Source organism: Schistocerca piceifrons, chromosome 6, assembly GCF_021461385.2.
Source record: "Schistocerca piceifrons isolate TAMUIC-IGC-003096 chromosome 6, iqSchPice1.1, whole genome shotgun sequence".
Classification (NCBI taxonomy): Eukaryota; Metazoa; Arthropoda; class Insecta; order Orthoptera; family Acrididae; genus Schistocerca; species Schistocerca piceifrons.
In genome coordinates, this window is record NC_060143.1 from 421,559,696 (window position 1) to 421,580,304 (window position 20,609).

The 20,609-nt window shown below is 44.7% G+C and overlaps 1 protein-coding gene and 1 pseudogene across 2 annotated transcripts in view; one reads left to right on the forward strand and one right to left on the reverse strand.

Moving 5' to 3' along the window:
- The window catches only part of LOC124802507 (formin-2-like), a 277,071-nt gene that overhangs the window by 26,750 nt on the left and 229,712 nt on the right, over nucleotides 1–20,609 (forward strand). Inside the window, exons 2-3 of one of the 2 annotated variants that reach the window (XM_047263338.1) lie at nucleotides 586–885; nucleotides 9,445–9,452. In XM_047263338.1, coding sequence (XP_047119294.1) covers nucleotides 586–885; nucleotides 9,445–9,452 — 308 coding nt within the window. The remainder of the gene's footprint in view (nucleotides 1–585; nucleotides 886–9,444; nucleotides 9,453–20,609) is intronic. The other variant, XM_047263337.1, reaches the window with a different exon arrangement.
- Nucleotides 11,941–12,057, reverse strand: LOC124803971 (annotated as a pseudogene).

A 20,609-nucleotide genomic window follows, 5' to 3' on the forward strand; every position in this document is an offset into this window, starting at 1 on the left:
AATGTGTGTGATGTCCTTAGGTTAGTTAGGTTTAAGTAGTTCTAAGTTCTAGGGGACTGATGACCTCAGATGTTGAGTCCCATAGTGCTCAGAGCCATTTGAACTGGTGCAAAAACAAGGTGATGAACGATTACATAACTTTGTACGTAGGTGCTATGCTGAAGTGAAGTGTCCTAGCTGGCTGCACCTGATCAAATGGGGAGAATCTGTAGCGATGCTCGTAGAGCTCTCCTGCGCTGGGTAGAGGGCGGTGTCGTCGGTGTATGTCGTAGTGCCAGCCTAAGCAGTGGGATCGTAGCTACCGATACCACAAAATCAGAGAGATTAGAGCCCACACAGAGGCAAACCGACAATCTCTCTTTTTCACGAACTGTACGAGACTCGAATAGAAGGGAGAACCGATAGAGGTATTCAAGTTACCTTCCGCCACACACCGTCAGTTGGCTAGCGGAGTTTGGATGTAGATGTAGATGTTGACACTCGAAGTAGAGCGATCAGTAGCGAGTGAGGGAAAGCAGCCACCCTAGTCCGTTGCGCACGCTGGGGAGCACAGCGAGTGCTGAAGACCTCCCTCCCTCTGCGCAGGCGGCGGCGGCCGCGGCGGCGAGCGACGCGGTGTCGCTGTCCGCGTCGGTGGTGGACCCGGACGAGGTGACGCTGACGCTGACAGAGGACGGCTCCAGCGGCGCCACGACGCCGGGCTGCGCCAGGCGCGCCGGCAGCGTCGACGCGCTCGCCGCCGGGATGCCGCAGGAGGCGACGCAGCAGCAGCCGCAGCAACAGCAGCAGACGCAGCAGCCAGCCGCCTCCTTCACTCTGGTCCGCCACCGCAAAGTGGAGCTGGCACCCGTCCCGGCACCTCCGCCACCTGCACCCCAGACGGGTAAGTCTCGGGCAAAATTTTGTCGCGCCTGCACAGGTACGCATTCTTGTCGTCAACTCTGGGCGATTGCATTCCATTTACAAGGTGTATTGTTTTTAAACTGCAAGGTGCGCCTAGAAGGTATCGCAAGACTATTACACTACTGACCATTAAAATGGCTACACCGCGAAGATTACGTGCTACAGACGCGAAATTTAACCGACAGGAAGAAGATGCTGTGATAGGAAAATGATTAGCTATTCAGAGCATTCACACAAGGTTGGCGCCGGTGGCGTCACCGACAACGTGCTGACATGAGGAAAGTTTCCGACAGATTTCTCATACACAAACAGCAGGTTGAGCGGCGTTGCCTGGTGAAACGTTGTTGTGATGCCTCGTGTAAGGAGGAGAAATACGTACCATCACGTTTCCGACTTTGATAAAGGTCGGATTGTAGCCTACCGCGATTGCGGTTTATCGTATCGCGACATTGCTGCTCTCGTTGTTCGAGATCCAATGACTGTTAGCAGAATATGGAATCGGTGGGTTCAGGAAGGTACTACGGAACGCCGTGCTGGATCCCAACGGCCTCGTATCTCTAGCAGTCGAGATGACAGGCATCTTATCCGCTTGGCTGTAACGGATCGTGCAGCCACGTCTCGATCCCTGAGTCAACAGATGGGGACGTTTGCAAGACAACAACCATCTACACGGACAGTTCGTCGACGTTTGCAGCAGCATGGATTATCAGCTCGGAGACCATGGCTGCGGTTACCCTTGACGCTGCATCACAGACAGGAGCGCCGGCGATGGTGTACTCAACGACGAACCTGGGTGCACGAATGGCAAAACGTCATTTTTTCGGATGAATCCAGGTTCTGTTTACAGCATCATGAATGGTCGCATACGTGTTTGGTGACATCGCGGTGAACGCACATTGGAAGCGCGTATTCGTTATGGCCATACTGGCGTATCACCCGGCGTGATGGTATGGGGTGCCATTGGGTTTCACGTATCGGTCACCTCTTGTTCGCATTGACGGCACTTTGAACAGTGGACGTTACATTTCAGATATGTTACGACCCGTGGCTCTACCGTGCGAAACCCTACATTTCAGCAGGATAATGCACGACCGGATGTTGGAGGTCCTGTACGGGCCTTTCTGGATACAGAAAATGTTCGACTGCTGCCCTGGCCAGCACATTCTCCAGATCTCTCACCAATTGAAATCGTCTGGTCAATGGTGGCCGAGCAACTGGCCCGTCACAATACGCCAGTCACTACTCTTGATGAACTGTGGTATCGAGTTGAAGCTGCATGGGCGGCTGCACCTGTACACGCCATCCACGCTCTGTTGACTCAATGCCCAATCGTATCAAGGCCGTTATTGCGGCCAGAGGTGGTTGTTCTGGGTACTGATTTCTCAGGATCTATGCACCCAAATTGCGTGAAAATGTAAGCCCATGCCAGTTCTAGTATAGTATATTTGTTCAATGAATACCCTTTTATCATTTGCATTTTTTCTTGGTGTAGCAATTTTAATGGCCAGTAGTGTACATTGCCCTCCAAAATCATGAGTGGCGAAACTTAACGACAGCCAAATGAGACACATTACACAATTACTGTGATTGATTCCGATAAAATTATTGATAAAACAAATGCGGTGCAGTGGCAACATTAATATGATAAAGCCTTGGCACACACTGAATATGGGTTTAGAAAACATCGTTCCTGTGAAACACAACTAGCTCTTTATTCGCATGAAGTGTTGAATGCTATTGATAAGGGATTTCATATCGATTCCGTATTTCTGGATTTCCGGAAGGCTTTTGACACTGTACCACACAAGCGGCTTGTAGTGAAATTGCGTGCTCATTGAATATCACCTCAATTATGTGACTGGACTTGTGATTTCCTGTCAGAGAGGTCACAGTTCGTAGTAATTGACGGAAAGTCATCGAGTAAAACAGAAGTGATTTCTGGCGTTCCCCAAGGTAGTGTTATAGGCCCTTTGCTGTTCCTTGTCTATATATTTGGGAGACAATCTGAGCAGCCTTCTTCTGTTGTTTGCAGATGACTCTGTCGTTTATCGACTAATAGTCATCAGAAGATCAAAACAAACTGCAAAACGATTTAGAAAAAATATCTGAATGGTGCGAAAAGCGGTGGTTTACCCTAAATAACGAAACGTGTGAGGTCATCCACATGAGTGCTAAAACGAACTCGTTAAACTTCGGTTACACGATAAATCAGTCAAATCTAGAAGCCGTAAATTCAACTAAATACCTAGGTAGTACAATTGCGAATAACTTAAATAGGAAAGAACACATAGAAAATGTTAACCAAAGAGTGCGTTTTATTGGCATGACACTAGGAAAATGTAACAGATCTACTGAGGAGACTGCCTACACTGCTCTTGTCCGTCCTCTTTTAGAATACTGCTGCGCTGTGTGGGATCCTTACAAGATGGGGCTAATGGAGTATATCGAAAAAGTTCAAAGAAGGGCAGCACGTTTTGTATTATTGCTAAATATGGTAGAGAGTGTCACAGAAATGATAGAGGATTTGGTCTGGACATCATTAAAACGAAGGCGTTTTTCGTTGCGACGGAAACTTTACACGAAATTCCCATCACCAGCTTTCGCCTTCGAATGCGAAAATATTTTGTTGACGCCGACCTACATAGGGAGAAACGATCACCACGATAAAATAAGGGAAATCAGAGTTCATGTGGAAAGATATAGGTGTTCGTTCTTTCTGCGCGCTATACGAGATTAGAATAATAGAGAATTGTGAAGGTGGTTTGATGAACCCTCTGCCAGGTACTTGAATGTGTTTTGCAGAGTATCCATGTAGGTGTAGATATTTGAAGTATGGGTCGTGGGGGGGGGGGGGATGTTAATAATCGCGCAGTTACTTTAATTGCAACTTCGAAGCGCCAGTGGTTGTCGCAATGTTAATTGAAAAAGGATAGTATTACAGAATGGAAAGAAGTCGCACCTGTGGTTAGAGTTGAAAGCAGACTGTTCATTGGCGTTAAAATGCACGCCTTCGGAAAGAAGCTAGAAGTAACCGAATAACTGTGAAATACTGTATATCCCTACACAATGTGTTGTGTACATAGTTCCGCGTAGTCAGCGCGTACACAGCTTTCCCACAAGAGCGCGCCCTGCTAAGCACAACAGCGCAGGCGCAACGCTCGTCGGTCTCCACACTACGAGATGGCGCTGCCTTAGAGACGGACCAAATTCTGCTTCCGCCGATCCGTGTATTAATATGTAACGCAGCCTATGAAATTGCTGCTAACGTAGAACCTTTTCTCCTTGCGGATCACACTCGCGCAGTGATACCTGAACGCGCGAGGTATTATAACGAGTGTACAGACCTTCGATTTCTCAGTCTGCATTTGTCTGCACCAGTCTATAGTCAAGTTTCAGTCTGCGCCTAATAAGATTACCATAATCCTGTACATAGCCATGAAGATAAATGAATAGACACTTTGTCAAGTATCAGAGATATGTGAGAATAAGATTAACGTACCAAGACCAAAGGAACTTCAGATTGTCAATTGTAAACAGCATCCAGAATCAAGTTACGTAATGTCTATGCCTTTTATTATTTTAATAAATGTGTGTGAAAATTAATCAAGTTCTGTTTAAAGTTGGTGACTGTCAATCCGCTACTCTAAGCGTGCAAGTGACATTTCTATCGTCTGACCTAACGGCAGAATATAAACACGCCACGATAAGACCACGAGACGTATTGCTGACACTCGCCTACTTCGTTAGAGCGACAAGTCAAATAATCTGATGGCGTGTGTACCGAAGATCTTACAGTATGCACACCACACAATGTCTCGTGGTTACGGCTCAGTTTCACCATAATACTGCAGGTGAAGTTTGAAGCGTTGACAGAATCAGTCACTGGTGGCACCAATGACTGTCGCCAGCAGCTAACGAGGGAAACTTCCCATCGCACTCCCCTCAGATTTAGTGGTAAAATAGCCCAGTCGATAGCCCGTAAAAACCTAAGAACAAATGAACCATGCGAACAGGAATAAGGTGTACTGAATTACGAAAAAAGAAGCAAAACAGAAACGGTGAACAGTCCAAGCTCAAGATGTGGAACATCGACCATTTTAACTAGACAGGATATCGGGGTTATGGGGTTACGCTGTTGGACTGCGAAGAGGGATGTCCATGTTCAAATCTCCCTCGTTCCCCATTTTTTTTTCACAAAATTATGAACTTTCCGTCCGCTTATTGACGTGTCTGTTCGCTACATTCAGACTTGGGTCTGCATGGTGCTGTAACGTCGTTGGAAGAAGGGGACCTCCAGACGTAAGTACCTCCTATTTGTTCTACACAAGTGCCACATGTGTTTAGTCTTACTTTCGGCTTTGGAAGTTTTGATGCTTGAATTCGTTTGTTGTAACACAGATCTTACCCGCCTATTTGTTGTTTTCATTAGTGTGAGTGGTCTATGCGGTATCTCGCCTGCTCTCACTATTCATCATGTTTACTTGGGACGGTGATATATGCATACCACATGACTGATGTTCTATAACCAGCGTATGGTACGACAATTGCCAAGACTACAGAACGACAACAGAAACGTCAGTGACCGGAGGGCAGTTCATAAACTTGTGAAAAAAAAGGGACACGAGGGAGATTTGAACATGGATCTTCCGCTTTGTATTCGAACAGCGCGATCTCACAACCACAACATCTGGGTTCGTGCAGGTCCCTCGATGTGGGACATCTTAAGCTTAGACCGTTCACTTTTTCGATTTTGCTTCTTTTAGCTGAAGCACAATTTATAACAGGCTTAGTGATACATAAGGAAGATAAAAAAATATTCACATGATTAATAGCCATGCATACCGGCCAGACATACCACAAAATAAAAAATAAAACATATATATTTAGCTACATACTAAGTGCTCTATAAGGCCCGGATGCGTCGAATATTATACAAATAACAGAGACCAGCAGAGGCCACAGTAGCTAGGGTACATGAGTAACCAGTACCGTAAATTTAACAGTTAAAATGCAGTATGCTTAGTAGCCATTAATTAAAATTACTTCATGTGGCAAAATCAGCGCCTGACAATAAAACATGAACTGACATACAATTTGTGGAATTAGATCCGTACTTAAAATCCACATGAAACTTGTAAAGAGCGTGCGGGGTGCAGCCAGCTGCAGATTGTTGCACATGTCGGCACCAACGATGCCTGTCGTCTGGGTTCCGAGGAAATCTTTGGCTCCTTTCAACAGCTGGCTAAATTGGCGAAGGCGGCCTCCATCTCTCGAGAAGTGGAAGCCGACGATCTGCAGCATCATACCCAGGGTGGACCGGAGTCCTCTGGTTTGGAGTCGAGTGGAGAATCTAAACCAGAGGCTACGTCGACTGTGACGAAAATGGTTGTAGATTCCTCGACCTACGCTATGGGGTGGAAGATTGTAGGACGCCCCTCAATAGATCAGGGGTGCACTACACACAGGAAGCAGCTACATGGGTAGCACAGTACATGTGGCGCGCACATGGGGTTTCTTTAGATTAGGTTACTGCCCAAGGGAAACAAACCGTTGGCCTGAAAAATTACCAGTTCATGCCACTGATGTGGGTGTGCCAACTATAAAAATTGTTAGTTCGCCTAAACAGATCATTCCAAAGGATTTAAATATGCTTAATATCATGTTAGTAAATTGTCGAAGTGTCTGTAGCAAAGTCCCCGAGTTACTCTCCAAAATAAACAGTAGCAATGTCAATATTCTAATAGGTACCGAAAGCTGGTAGAAATCAGACATAAAAAGCAGCGAAATTTTGAATTCGGATTGGACAATGTTTAGAAAGGATAGGACTGGTGCTATGGGAGGTGGTGTGTTCATTGCAGTTAAAAGCTATTTAAACGCAGTTGAGATCGATACTGGGTCGGACTGTGAAAGTCTGTATAAAGGTGTCAATCAGACAAAGATTGACCATTGTATTAGGATGTTTTTAAAGACCACCAGCATCCGCAACAAACGTCGCAGAACGTTTCAAATGGCTCGGAGCACTATGGGACTTAACATCTGCGGTTATCAGTCTCCTAGAACTTAGAACTACTTAAACCTAACTAACCTAAAGACATCACACACATCCACGCCCGAGGCAGGATTCGAACCTGCGACTGTAGCAGTCGCGCGGTTCCGGACTGCAGCGCCTAGAACCGCGTGGCCGCCACTGTCGGCACAGAACGTTTCAAGGAAAGTCTTGAGTACATAGGAAATAAATATCCAAATTATCCATTTGTTATAGGTGGAGATTTTAATCTGGCATCCACTGACTGGGAAAATTACACGTTTTTCACAGGGGACAGAAGCAAAGATTCGTGTGAAGTTATTCTAGTGGCGCTCTCAACATATAACCTTGAGCAATGGTTAGAAAACCAACTCGAGGTAGAAACATATTAGATATCTTGGCGACAAACAGACCTGATCTTTTTGAGGAAGTTAAACTAGAAGAAGGTATTAACGACCATAATGTCGTTGTGGCTTCTATGTCAGTGGAAGTTGCAAAAAAACCAAAGAAACAGCGTAGAGTTTTCTTGTTGGGGAAAGCAAATAAAAGTGTCATTAATAAAGATCTTCATAGTCAGCTCTAAGCATACACCTCGGGACACGAAGATATTGAGCATCTTTGGTCGGAATTTAAAGGTATTGTCCAGCACGTGCTAGAGACATATGTGCCTAGCAAAAATATGGGGAGGGAAAGGATCCACCTTGGTACAACAAACATATTAGGAAGTTACTGAGAAAGCAGAGAAATTTGCACAGTCGTTTTAAACGTAGTCACTGCCCCGCTGACAAACAGAAATTATGCGAAATGAAAGCAGCTGTCAGAAGGACAGTGAGAGATTCTTTTAACGAATTTGAAAGAAATATTTTATCTGCAGATTCTAAAAATAGCCCCAAAAGTTTTGGTCGTACGTAAAATCTATGAACGCTATAAATAATTCAATACCTTCTCTTGCTGACATTACAGGTAATGTAACTGGTGATGATAAACAGAAGGCCGATATTCTAAACCTAGCTTTCAAAAACTCGTTTACGGAAGAGGAACGCAGCACCATTCCCTCTTTGAATTATCGAACAAACGCAAGGATGGCTGAGATAGTGTTTAGTGTATCTGGGATTGTAAAACACTTAAGATCCTTAGACGCCAGGAAGGCATCTGGCCCAGGCGGTATCCCTGTAAGATTATATGTTAACTATGCTACAAATATAGCATCATTCTTATCCATCATCTATCAGAGATCAGTGGATTAGCGGAAACTTCCACGGGACTGGAAGAAGGCCCAGGTCATAGCAATCTATAAAAAGGGTAGAAAAAATCGGACGCACATAATTACCGGCCAGTTTCACTGACATCGATTTGTTATAGAATCATGGAACACATTTTGTATTCAGACATAATGGTCTTTCTAGACTCTGAGAAGCTCATCTGCAGAAACCAGCACGGTTTTAGGAAACAATGGTCATGCGAGACACAGTTGGCCCTCTTTGTGCATGATATACAATAGGCTCTAGATACCGGCTCGCAGGTTGATGCCATATTCCTCGACTTTCAAAAGGCGTTCGACTCAGTTCCGCACTGTCGCTTGCTTCAAAAAGTGTGCACTTATGGTCTGTCCGATGACATATGCGGTTGGAGAGAAAGTTTTCTAACAGACAAAGAGCAGTATGTCGTCCTGAATGGGGAGACTTCAACGGAAACAAGCGTAACATCAGGTGTGACCCAGGGCAGCGTAATAGGTCCGCTGCTTTTTACGATTTACATAAACGGTATGGTTGATGTTATTGACAGCGGAGTTAGGCTGTTTGCCAATGATGCTGTTGTCTACTGGAAAGTAGTATCACACGAAAATTGTGAACAAATCAATGAGGATTTGCAGAAAATAAATGCGTGGTGTAATGATTGGCAGTTATCACTCAATATTAGTAAGTGTAACCTACTGCGAATAACAAAGCGAAAATCCCCATTAATGTAAGAGTACACCAAATAAATGCCCACTCTTTGGAAGCGGTAACATCCGTCAAGTATCTGAGTGTGACTATTCGAAATGATCTCAAATGGAATGATCAGATTACACAAGCAACGTGTAAGGCAAACTCTAGATTGCGGTTTATTGGTAGAATATTGAAGCAATGCAGTCCTTCAGCAAAGGAAATAGCTTACAATACGTTAGTTCGTCCAGTCTTAGAGTATTGTTCGTCTGTATGGGACCCTTACCAGCTGGGTCTGATTCAAGAGATTGAGAAGGTCCAAAGAAGAGCGGCAAGATTCGTGACTGGTACCATCGCGAGAACGTTACAAATGTCATAGAAAGTTTGAAATGGGACACACTTGCAGATAGACGGCGCGCTAAACGGAAGGGGCTGCTCACTAAATTCAGAAATCCGATCTTCACCGAGGATGTAGCGCAAATATTATTACCACCAACTTTCAAATCGCGCAATGATCACCGTTCAAAGATAAGGTAAATTAGAGTTCGTACTGAGGCATTCAGACAGTGTTTTCCCTCGAGCGATCCACGAGTGGAACAGTGGGGCGGGGGGGGGGGGGGGGGGGGGGAATTTGACTTTAGCGCGAATTGTGCCCTCTGCCAAACACCGCGTGGCGGCTAGCGGAGAATATATGTAGATGTAGATAACGGGAATCTCCTAGCCTGGCAAAGTAAATAACACACTTTTGTGTAAAAACCAGAATAAAAGTTTAAAATTAACATCACATCTATAAATCGAAACCTTTCCGCATGACAAAACACTAAAACATAACCGTAAGTGCAAGAAAATTAACAAAACAGTAATCGATGGCACATTTGGAATGGAATGTCAATAGCTGCGTGTCTGGATTCAGTGTGTGAAGTTTTTGTTTCCCGCGGCGGAGCTTGCGGAATTAAGCTGTCGGCACATGGTCCGTGAATCAGAACGTAGAATGTTGAGCGTGCCGAGCTTCTGACGTCATAGCGTGGAATACCACGTTCGGGAGTCTTTCCGGACGTGCAGAGCAATATCTAGCAAGTCAGATATTCTGAACGTGCGTCTGAGCGTTGACCAATGAGATGGCACAACGCCACCAACGTCACATGCACGCCATCTGCCTTCAGCACAGAGTTGTGAGGCGCCATATTGGCATTCATTTCAAGCCTATACCTATATATGCCGTTTCTGAGCGCCAGCAAATTGAGAATCTCTGGAAAACCTGTTGTTAACTTTGTGATTCGTTCCAATAAAATAATGAGAAACATCATATTCGTGGCAAAAGAATTACAGTAACTTGCATATTATGAGAGTATGCTATTTGAAGGCAGCGACACAGTGAAGATCCACCCAAAACCCATTGTTCTTGGTACAATTTGTTATGATTAAAATTCAATCGGTAACATACCTACGATTAAAGTTTTCAGCAAGTGGTAACATGCTTTGATTTATTATCAGCAACGTGTTGTTGGTTTACCGTAGTGAGAAGCGTCACTGATATCTACAAAAATTACAGACCTAGGGTAGTTGTTCACGTCCTGGAACTTTCGAATTTTTTCTCTCACATTTGATTTTTTATTAGGTTCTGATGCTTTATTATTAGTTTAACATAAGTATATACTGTAATATTTGATGTTATGTAAATATTTCACCTTTTTTACGAGGGGTGAGTTTGTTCGATTGGCTTAATGGTTCAAATGGCTCTGAGCACTATGCGACTTAACTTCTAAGGTCATTAGTCGCCTAGAACTTAGACCTAATTAAACGTAACTAACCTAAGGACATCTCACACATCCATGCCCGAGGCAGGATTCGAACCTGCGACCGTAGCGGTCGCTCCGTTCCAGACTGTAGCGCCTAGATCCGCGCGGCCACTCCGGCCGGCGATTGGCTTAACCTACAGGACAGCTTGTGCTGCTTATATAAAGATATTTTGCTCCTTTTTCTTTTACACTTCGTAATTCACATGTTGCAAAGATTCTGCCACTGGGTAGGAACAGTGATTAAATAAGACTGACCTTGGGGTTTTCCTAAAATGTAGGAATGATGAAATAATGTTTATCTTACGTGGAGAAGTATTGTAAACCTGTATCGCACTGTTTGTAATGGAACTTTTAAAAGCCTCTATCGTTATTGATTGGACATGGCCGGCCGGTGTGGCCGAGCGGTTCTAGGCACTTCAGTCTGGAACCGCGCTACTGCTACGGTCGCAGGTTCGAATCCTGCCTCGGGCATGGATGTGTGTGATGTCCTTATGTTAGTGAGGTTTAAGTAGTTCTAAGTTCTAGGGGACTGATGACCTCAGATGTTAAGTCCCATAGTGCTGAGAGCCGTTTTTTTGATTGGACATGGCACTTTCCTTTTCGTGGACGATGGAGGAAATGTGCGTTTTAGCAGAGCTAACCTGGGAATTTTACACGCGCCCGTTTAGTAAACAGTGTGATTTACGAACTAGAAACATCCCTCAACTGCCGCTGGAGTGCGTTGTGATCGCGCATACCACATGGGGCCCACGTATCGTATGCACAAGTCGCATCATTTCTGAGCGTTCAGCAGCACGTTGGACTTGGCACGCTCAACGCTTACGTTCGACAGCACGGCCCGTGTGCCGACGACTTTAGGGCCAGTCTCCTCGCCGCTGGTGGCCAGCACACACGTCCGCACGCCTAACTGCTGCGGCACTCGACGCTGTTCAAACTAGCTTTCTGAATACATCAGAATAAATACTCAAGTTAAACTCATTCTGTTCATTCAGCAGTAATTCAGGGTGCCGTTTTCTGTCTACATAAATTTCCATTTCGTCCTTTGGCACCTTATGCAACACTTCCATGTTATCCTCTGTTTCCGGTCACAATCCGTTTTCAGGCCATGAGTGGTCTACCGGGACCATCCGACCGCCGTGTCATCTTCAGAGGAGGATGCGGATAGGAGGGGCGTGGGGTCAGCACACCGCTCTCCCGGCCGTTATGATGGTATTCTTGACCGAAGCCGCTACTATTCGGTCGAGTAGCTCATCAATTGGCATCACGAGTCTGAGTACACCCCGAAAAATGGCAACAGCGCATGGCGGCTGGATGGTCACCCATCCAAGTGCCGGCCACGCCCAACAGCGCTTAACTTCGGTGATCTCACGGGAACCGGTGTATCCACTGCGGCAAGGCCGTTGCTGTTTCCTGCCACATGCTTTTCTTTATCAAATGTGTACCGAAAACGCTCTAATTTTGGCTACACGTATGCTGTCTGAAAGTAATCATGAAAGTCCTTGCCGTCTGACCGTTATGAAACTTGCCACGATCTTGGCAGTTGATCTTGTGGAGACACCAGACACATAAATATCATTCTTCTGACTGGTTTGATGTGCCGACCACTTCAGCTGAGGGAAGCACTTACACCCTATGTCCTCAATTATTTGTCTGACGTATTCCCTACAGCTTTTACCCTCTACAACTTCCTCTTGTACCAAGGAAGCTATTTGCCGATGTGTTAAAACCTGTCCTATCCCTTCTTGTCAGTGCTCTCCATATTTTTTTCTCTCGTCGATTCTACGGAGAATCTCCTCATTTCTTACCTTATCCGTCTACCTAGTTTACAACATCCTTCTGCAACACCACACCTCAAACGACTCCATTTTCTCCCTTCCTGATCTTCACACAGCCCATGCTTCACTTCCATATGGAGCTGCACTCCCCAAACTAAGACCAATATTTGATACTAGGAGGCTTCTTTAGAGCAGGAATCCCCTCTTTGCCACTGATGGTATGCTTTTCACGTCCTCCTTGCTTAGTCTGTAATTTGTTATTTTGCTATCAAGGTGGCAGCATTCTTTCATTACTCCCACTTCGTGATCAGCAATTTTGATGTTATGCTTATTATCAATCTCGTTTCTGCTAAGCCGCATTTCTTTCATTTTTCTTCGATTCAATCTGTCCCCCCCCCCCCCCCCAATCACCAATTCCTGTAATTATTCGTGTATTTCACTGTCGATAACAATATCAGCAGCGTGAAGAAAATACGTTTTTGAATTATTAACACCGAAGAAACTTGTTACCGGGGGCAAAATTTTTGACAGTCAAATGTGGATAACGAAGTCATCAGTGATAAAATGGTTCATTTGGTAACTAGTTCTGTATTTTCTTAATTGTGGTACCATTATTATCCAGCGTAACGAAGTCATCAGTGATAAAATGGTTCATTTGGTAACTAGTTCTGTATTTTCTTAATTGTGGTACCATTATTATCCAGCGTGATGTGATCTACGTTCTTATTAGATTACACTGTGTGTCACGCTGGCTTATTGAGCGTAGGTGTTTTCGTAATTTTGACAGATGTGGATACAAAGAACTTTATTATAAGGTCTTAAAATCTCTGAAGTATTCAATTTACTGCGATTGTATTAATATCACTGACTATATTCAGTGTGAGACACACATAACAACTGCACAATAAATTTTCTGTTCTTTTTCAGCACTATTTAAAACGAGACTATTCTTTAATTCGTATTTGAATTGAGTCGACGATATATAAGCCAGCGTAACACGCAGTACAATCGAATGAGAACAAATTCGCTGCTGAATATAAAATATCATCAAGTGGATCACTCCATGCTGGATAATGCAGGAACCAAAATTAAGAAAAATATTTGCTATGCACATATACGTACAGGGTGTTTCAAAAATGACCGGTATATTTGAAACGGCAATAAAAACTAAACGAGCAGCGATAGATATACACCGTTTGTTGCAATATGCTTGGAACAACAGTACATTTTCAGGCAAACAAACTTTCGAAATTACAGTAGTTACAATTTTCAACAACAGATGGCGCTGCGGTCTGGGAAACTCTATAGTACGATATTTTCCACATATCCACCATGCGTAGCAATAATATGGCGTAGTCTCTGAATGAAATTACCCGAAACCTTTGACAACGTGTCTGGCGGAATGGCTTCACAGGCAGATGAGATGTACTGCTTCAGCTGTTCAATTGTTTCTGGATTCTGGCGGTACACCTGGTCTTTCAAGTGTCCCCACAGAAAGAAGTCACAGGGGTTCATGTCTGGCGAATAGGGAGGCCAATCCACGCCGCCTCCTGTATGTTTCAGATAGCCCAAAGCAATCTCACGATCATCGAAATATTCATTCAGGAAATTAAAGACGTCGGCCGTGCGATGTGGCCGGGCACCATCTTGCATAAACCACGAGGTGTTCGCAGTGTCGTCTAAGGCAGTTTGTACCGCCACAAATTCACGAAGAATGTCCAGATAGCGTGATGCAGTAATCGTTTCGGATCTGAAAAATGGGCCAATGATTCCTTTGGAAGAAATGGCGGCCCAGACCAGTACTTTTTGAGGATACAGGGTCGATGGGACTGCAACATGGGGCTTTTTGGTTCCCCATATGCGCCAGTTCTGTTTATTGACGAAGCCGTCCAGGTAAAAATAAGCTTCGTCAGTAAACCAAATGCTGCCCACATGCATATTGCCGTCATCAATCCTGTGCACTATATCGTTAGCGAATGTCTCTCGTGCAGCAATGGTAGCGGCGCTGAGGGGTTGCCGCGTTTGAATTTTGTATGGATAGAGGTGTAAACTCTGGCGCATGAGACGATACGTGGACGTTGGCGTCATTTGGACCGCAGCTGCAACACGGCGAACGGAAACACGAGGCCGCTGTTGGATCACCTGCTGCACTAGCTGCGCGTTGCCCTCTGTGGTTGCCGTACGCGGTCGCCCTACCTTTCCAGCACGTTCATCCGTCATGTTCCCAGTCCGTTGAAATTTTACAAACAGATCCTTTATTGTATCGCTTTTCGGTCCTTTGGTTACATTAAACCTCCGTTGAAAACTTCGTCTTGTTGCAACAACACTGTGTTCTAGGCGGTGGAATTCCAACACCAGAAAAATCCTCTGTTCTAAGGAATAAACCATGTTGTCTACAGCACACTTGCACGTTGTGAACAGCACACGCTTACAGCAGAAAGACGACGTACAGAATGGCGCACCCACAGACTGCATATCTTTCACATCACTTGCAGCGCCATCTGTTGCTGAAAATTGTAACTACTGTGATTTCGAAAGTTTGTCTGCCTGAAAATGTACTGTTGTCCCAAGCATATTGCAAAAAACGGTGTATTTCTATCGCTGCTCGTTTAGTTTTTATTGCCGTTTCAAATATACCGGTCATTTTTGAAACACCCTGTATTAACAAATACTGTGAAGTGTAGCTACGACTGTGACATTTTTTACACAAATATGAGATACATTTGTCATGACATATCCTACATACAAATACGTAAGCAGTTACCATATGAGGCCGGCCGCGGTGGTCTCGCGGTTAAGGCACTCAGTCCGGAACCGCGCGACTGCTACGGTCGCAGGTTCGAATCCTGCCTCGGGCATGGATGTGTGTGCTGTCCTTAGGTTAGTTAGGTTTAAGTAGTTCTAAGTTCTAGGGGCCTGATGACCACAGAAGTTAAGTCCCATAGTGCTCAGAGCCATTTGAACCATTTTTAGTTACCATATGAACCATTTTATCACTGATATCTTTGTTATCCACATTAAACTCACAACAAATTTTGTTCTGTATAATAGGTGGCTTATGAAGATAGGCAAAACTCGAACCCAGTCAGGCAGTAAATAACCAGTAGCTTTCATGTTAAACATTCAAAAATTTCTTTTCGTCAGTATTTGAGAGCCGCGAGACATGACACATTGAAAACATTTATAATGTCGTCAGCGAATGTTACCATTGATATTCTTCCATTTAATTTCAGACCCGATCCCGAACGTTTCTATCTATTTCCGTCATTACTTCTTTGATGTACAGATTGTACAGTAGGAGTGAAAGGCTGCATTCCTCTCTTACACATTTTTTTCAATCTGAGTAGTTTGTTCTTGGTCTTGCATCCTTCTCATCAGCTAGTGCACTCACAAAGAGATGGATCTCCAATAGGCACTCAGTAATCAAAAGGAACAGGAATAGTGCATTAGTTCTGAAGGAGCAGTTAAATCTCATCGTCAAATATATCATAAACGAGTCGAGAAGAATGTAAGACGAGACATGTGTGCTGTGAAATGATCAGTGTAAACAGAATACATGTCAATAAAGATAATCTATCGCAGCTTCATGCAGACAGTGTTAAAAGTTAATGAATAACAGTGTTTAGCTTACCAAGAGAGATTTATCATCTAGATTTATACACAGTAAAGAGATAACGAAGTTAATAATGCGTCTCAAGGCCTGCTGCAAAGTTTTTCTGGTTGGGCGGCTTGCATGTCAGGTGTCTTTAACTATCTCGTATACCCGACTGTAGCATGTGTGTATGTGTTGCGTAATTTGGCGGTTTATGACTGAGCCACTGGTAATCGCTCTGGTCTCTACCAGCAACTAGTGGCGGTTCCATATTTCATGGTGGGTTGTGGATGGCAGGATTTTTAAAAACATTTTCATTTGGTTTCAATAAAACTTTGACAAAGTGTTTAACAGCTTACAATTATTATATGCTTTAAATTGCTGAAACTCTGGTTCATAAACTTTACGTTGTGAAATTGCTTACCTACTTTGTAAGCTACCATTATTGTGAAACCGGTGGACTGTTAGAAAATATTACAGCTACTAGAGATACGGAAGTGAGCGTTGGTTAAAACAGTTGATTACCCCTGCTCTGAAGGAAGGTAGAGAGTGAAACTCGTCACAGGCACAAAGCCCACTCTTCACACACAGCACCAACGGGGACGTCAGTATTAACTTCCTCACACGCCATGCGAATAACAGTGTCACACTACCTCAATCCATGAGACACTGTGGGGGAATTTGCAATTTGATCCAGGGATTCGGTGTGTAGAGTCTGGTGATAGGAGCCTTGTACCATCACCTGCTCTCCCTTCCCCTCCCTTCCCTTGCCCTGGCCGGACGATTTCAGGCAGTGAAATTTTTCTCATAGCAGGGATTCGAATCGGTTACTTCGAATCGAGCGCGACTGCGAAGCGAGTGGTAACAGCGTCTGTCTGCGGAGGCCCGTTACGGCGAGGTGAGTTGCCGGGAAGCCTCTGCGAGGGTCACGGCCACGCCTGTAAACAGAGATAAGTCAGCATGAAAGCAAACCCGCCTGCTGCACTGTTATCTGCCGCCTTAGCAGCTGGCTCTGTTTGGCTCTGCTGCGTTTCATACGACTTGACATCATTACCATTTCAAGCATTTCGGCGTCATTACTCTTTGAATTACATTGTGGAAGATAGTGAAATTTATTTACACACACACACACACACACACACACACACACATGAGCGCGCCAATGTGAAGTGCACGTGCACTTCAATTTAATATGCTTCTTGTCCTTGTGAAGTGTTAACCCTTTCGGGACGGAGCGCGTTTCCCAAAGCGGAGCAATTCGGCGGCGCTTTGCGGGTTCCATATCCCTTAGGTTTCTTTCGTCTCTTACAAAATCTATAGTTTTTTGCTTGACGGTGTATTTTTTGTAAATGAAGCTTAAAAACGCTCTTTACAGGCATAATATTTTAATTATTCCATATGGCGCACTTTTTGACTTAGCCGTGGTGTTAAAATAGAAAAAAATGAAAAATTTGAGTTTTTTACTTTTTTTAGTTGAGAGGTGATGCCTTGAATTAGACAAATCAAAATTAGTTGTATCTTATTCTTTAAAGTTTTAGCTTTAAAACGACATATAAAATACAATTTTATCTCTTATGGGACGTCCGTGGGAAGAAAAATAAAAACTTTGTTTTGAGGGATGAAAAATTTGATTTATGTCAATAAACTACAAAATTTCATAAAATTTGCTTAAAGTAAACTTTACAACTTTGGCATATCGTTTTTTCGATAGGTAACCATATCTTACAAGTCCTTTCGGTACTTTGCTAATTTGTGATACCTGTTGAAGCACTCAGGCACATGAAGAGAAGGGTTGGACGGACAAGTTTCGCAAAAAAAGGCGGACCGTTTTCGCCTTCCTGGCTTGGAGCGATCACTGCAAACGATACAGTCACCCTGTTTTCCAGTTACCATTCTTGCTATAGCATGGTACAGGCCGTCCATGCTGTGTAGGTCACCATGCTCAGAGCATGGCCTCTTCCTCGATGGGTTGATTGAGCCCTGACGTCGCCCACAAGCTCCTTCACGAGACTCTTCCGAAACTGCAAACGACTCTTTGGAGTCTCTACTCTTTTCTTTGCTATGATGACATATAGCAAGTAAGCATTGAAGATCCCCACCTGAAATTAGCCAGAGCAATTACCCTTTTGTCAGGATGCGCCCCGTCCCGTGTCGATACTCCAAGCCAGTCCCTAGATATAGTGCTGGGTGTGTGACGCGACAATCGGGCCACGTATACGGGCCTCGCATCCCGAAAGGGTTAGGGCAGTGAGATGACTGCGAAATTCACTGCCTCTCATTAAAACTGCGATACTACCATGCAGGTGGAAGGCAACTAACGTCAAATTAGTATGAAGTGAAGTGCGTGCTTGGATATGCAAATGATAAGCACCTCGGCGCAATGGCACAAGGTAATTTACGCAACTAAAGTACAGTGTCACTTTTTCGGAACCCAGTAATGGTCTCCTATTGCAACGCAGAAGTTTGAAATTTGGCTCGAATGTGCCTGCGACGTCCCTCTGTAATGGTGCAAAAGCTTGGTGCCCTGTGACGTCACCTTCGGGCACGGCGATGCTTCAAACTGGAGGGTATCGACAGATGGGAAAGATGATCAGAGATTAGGAATTCATATGAATTTAAGTTAGGTTAATTACGTCACATTAGCAGAAAATTTCATCACAATTCTGCCCATCGCCACTGTGAACGTTCCAAACCATGGGAAGATCCTCATACTCCTACTTACCAACGTTTCACCCCTTCTTTTATGCATCTGCGATAGAGGTAGAACCGCGTCGACCAGTGTTGAATTTACACAGTTTTCTTGTGGATGGCCGAGGAAAACAGTTCAGACATCAGACACACTGTCGCTCAGTATCGAAGCGAAAAGGCCTCAGGGGATGGCATAAAGGGCGTCAATGAAACTACTCCTTACGATGGGGCGTTATTCCCACGCATTTTGCGGTAGAACACAACAGTTCTCAGTGCGATAAGAAGCTGAACGACTTTCTTGAAAACCTTTGACACTGTTTCCACCCTCGGACGATTCAACACTTCCATAAAGATATCGTGGGCTTGCAACCGCGCTGAACGTGATCACACCCATTTGGAGTTTAGTGCGACCGCAGTTTTTGCTCTGATATACAGGGCGAAACCACTAGGGACCGTTTCGAACCAATTGATGTAATTTGAACGCGATCCGAAATAGCAAAGGATGTTCATGCTTTTTTAGCCCTCCTGTTTCGGGCCCTCCTGTGATCAAGGAGGGATACGACATAGACAAATGTGTGAAGAAAACGGCAAGAGGTCCCTCTAAGACCCCCAACTTTTGCAACACCCTCAGTGTCACCCACGCACCTTTGTTGAGTACTTTAACAGTGTACCTGTACAGAGACAGCCAGTCACTGATTACTAGGCGTGACAGGCAACCATTTCGAAACGCCTGAGATGCACGGCTTTATGTCGATGAATTAGCACCATCTGGCCACATGTGAAAGGGATGCCTGTCACCTCAGCGCCTAATAAACAGTGACTGGCTTTCTGTGTACAGTTACAAAGATGCGGCGCTGGCACGGAGGGTGCTGCCGATATGGCGGTTCTTAGAGGGAACCTTTGCCATTTTATTCATGCATGTGATATTTTCGCATCCCCTGCAGGAGTGGTTTTATTGACGCCATTTATGCCAACCCTTGAGAACATTTGATGTCGATACTGAGCGGTGGTACATTTGGAATGTTTTCCTCGGCCAGCCATAAGAAAAACGCGTGATTTCAACGATGAGCGTCTCAGTTTTGACCTCCATCACAGAGACGTCAAAAGAAGGGGACGAAGAGTATGTTAGAGAGGGGTGCGATGATTTTGCCATCCCATGGCGTTGCGCAGAGTTGTGGTGAAATCTGGTACCAATGTGACAAAATTAACTCACTTTACGTTTAAAAAAGAACTTCAGAGCTCTGGGGTCTTTTTCGCATATATCTATACCTTGCTTTTTGAAGCGTCGCGTAGCCCGAGGGTGACGTCGCAGGGCTCCCCGCTTTCGCACAATCACAGAGGGAGCTTGCGGTGGCAACTTTGAGCCAAATTTCAAACTTCTGCGTCGTAATGGGAGAACATTATGAGATATCGGAAAAGTGACACTTTAATGGTGTTGCACAGTGCTGGTAAAAGGAATGTCATATAGATTCTGCTTATAAGGAAAAATAAAAGCAGGGGCTTTGTAATTCAAAAAGCGCTTCTGAATGTTGGTTCTTTGTTAGAAGCCCGCATCTCGTGGTCGTGCGGTAGCGTTCTCGCTTCCCACGCCCGGGTTCCCGGGTTCGATTCCCGGCGGGGTCAGGGATTTTCTCTGCCTCGTGATGGCTGGGTGTTGTGAGATGTCCTTAGGTTAGTTAGGTTTAAGTAGTTCTAAGTTCTAGGGGACTGATGACCATAGATGTTAAGTCCCATAGTGCTCAGAGCCATTTGAACCATTAGCCATTTTTGTTAGAAGGTGGTTGTGTGCGTCTTGTAAGAATGAGCTCTCTGTTCCGGCGTAACGTCAGGCGCCGCCACGACGATCAGCAGAGAGGGCTGTGAGACGACGTCAGCCAATAGTACGCTGACGGACCCCTCTAT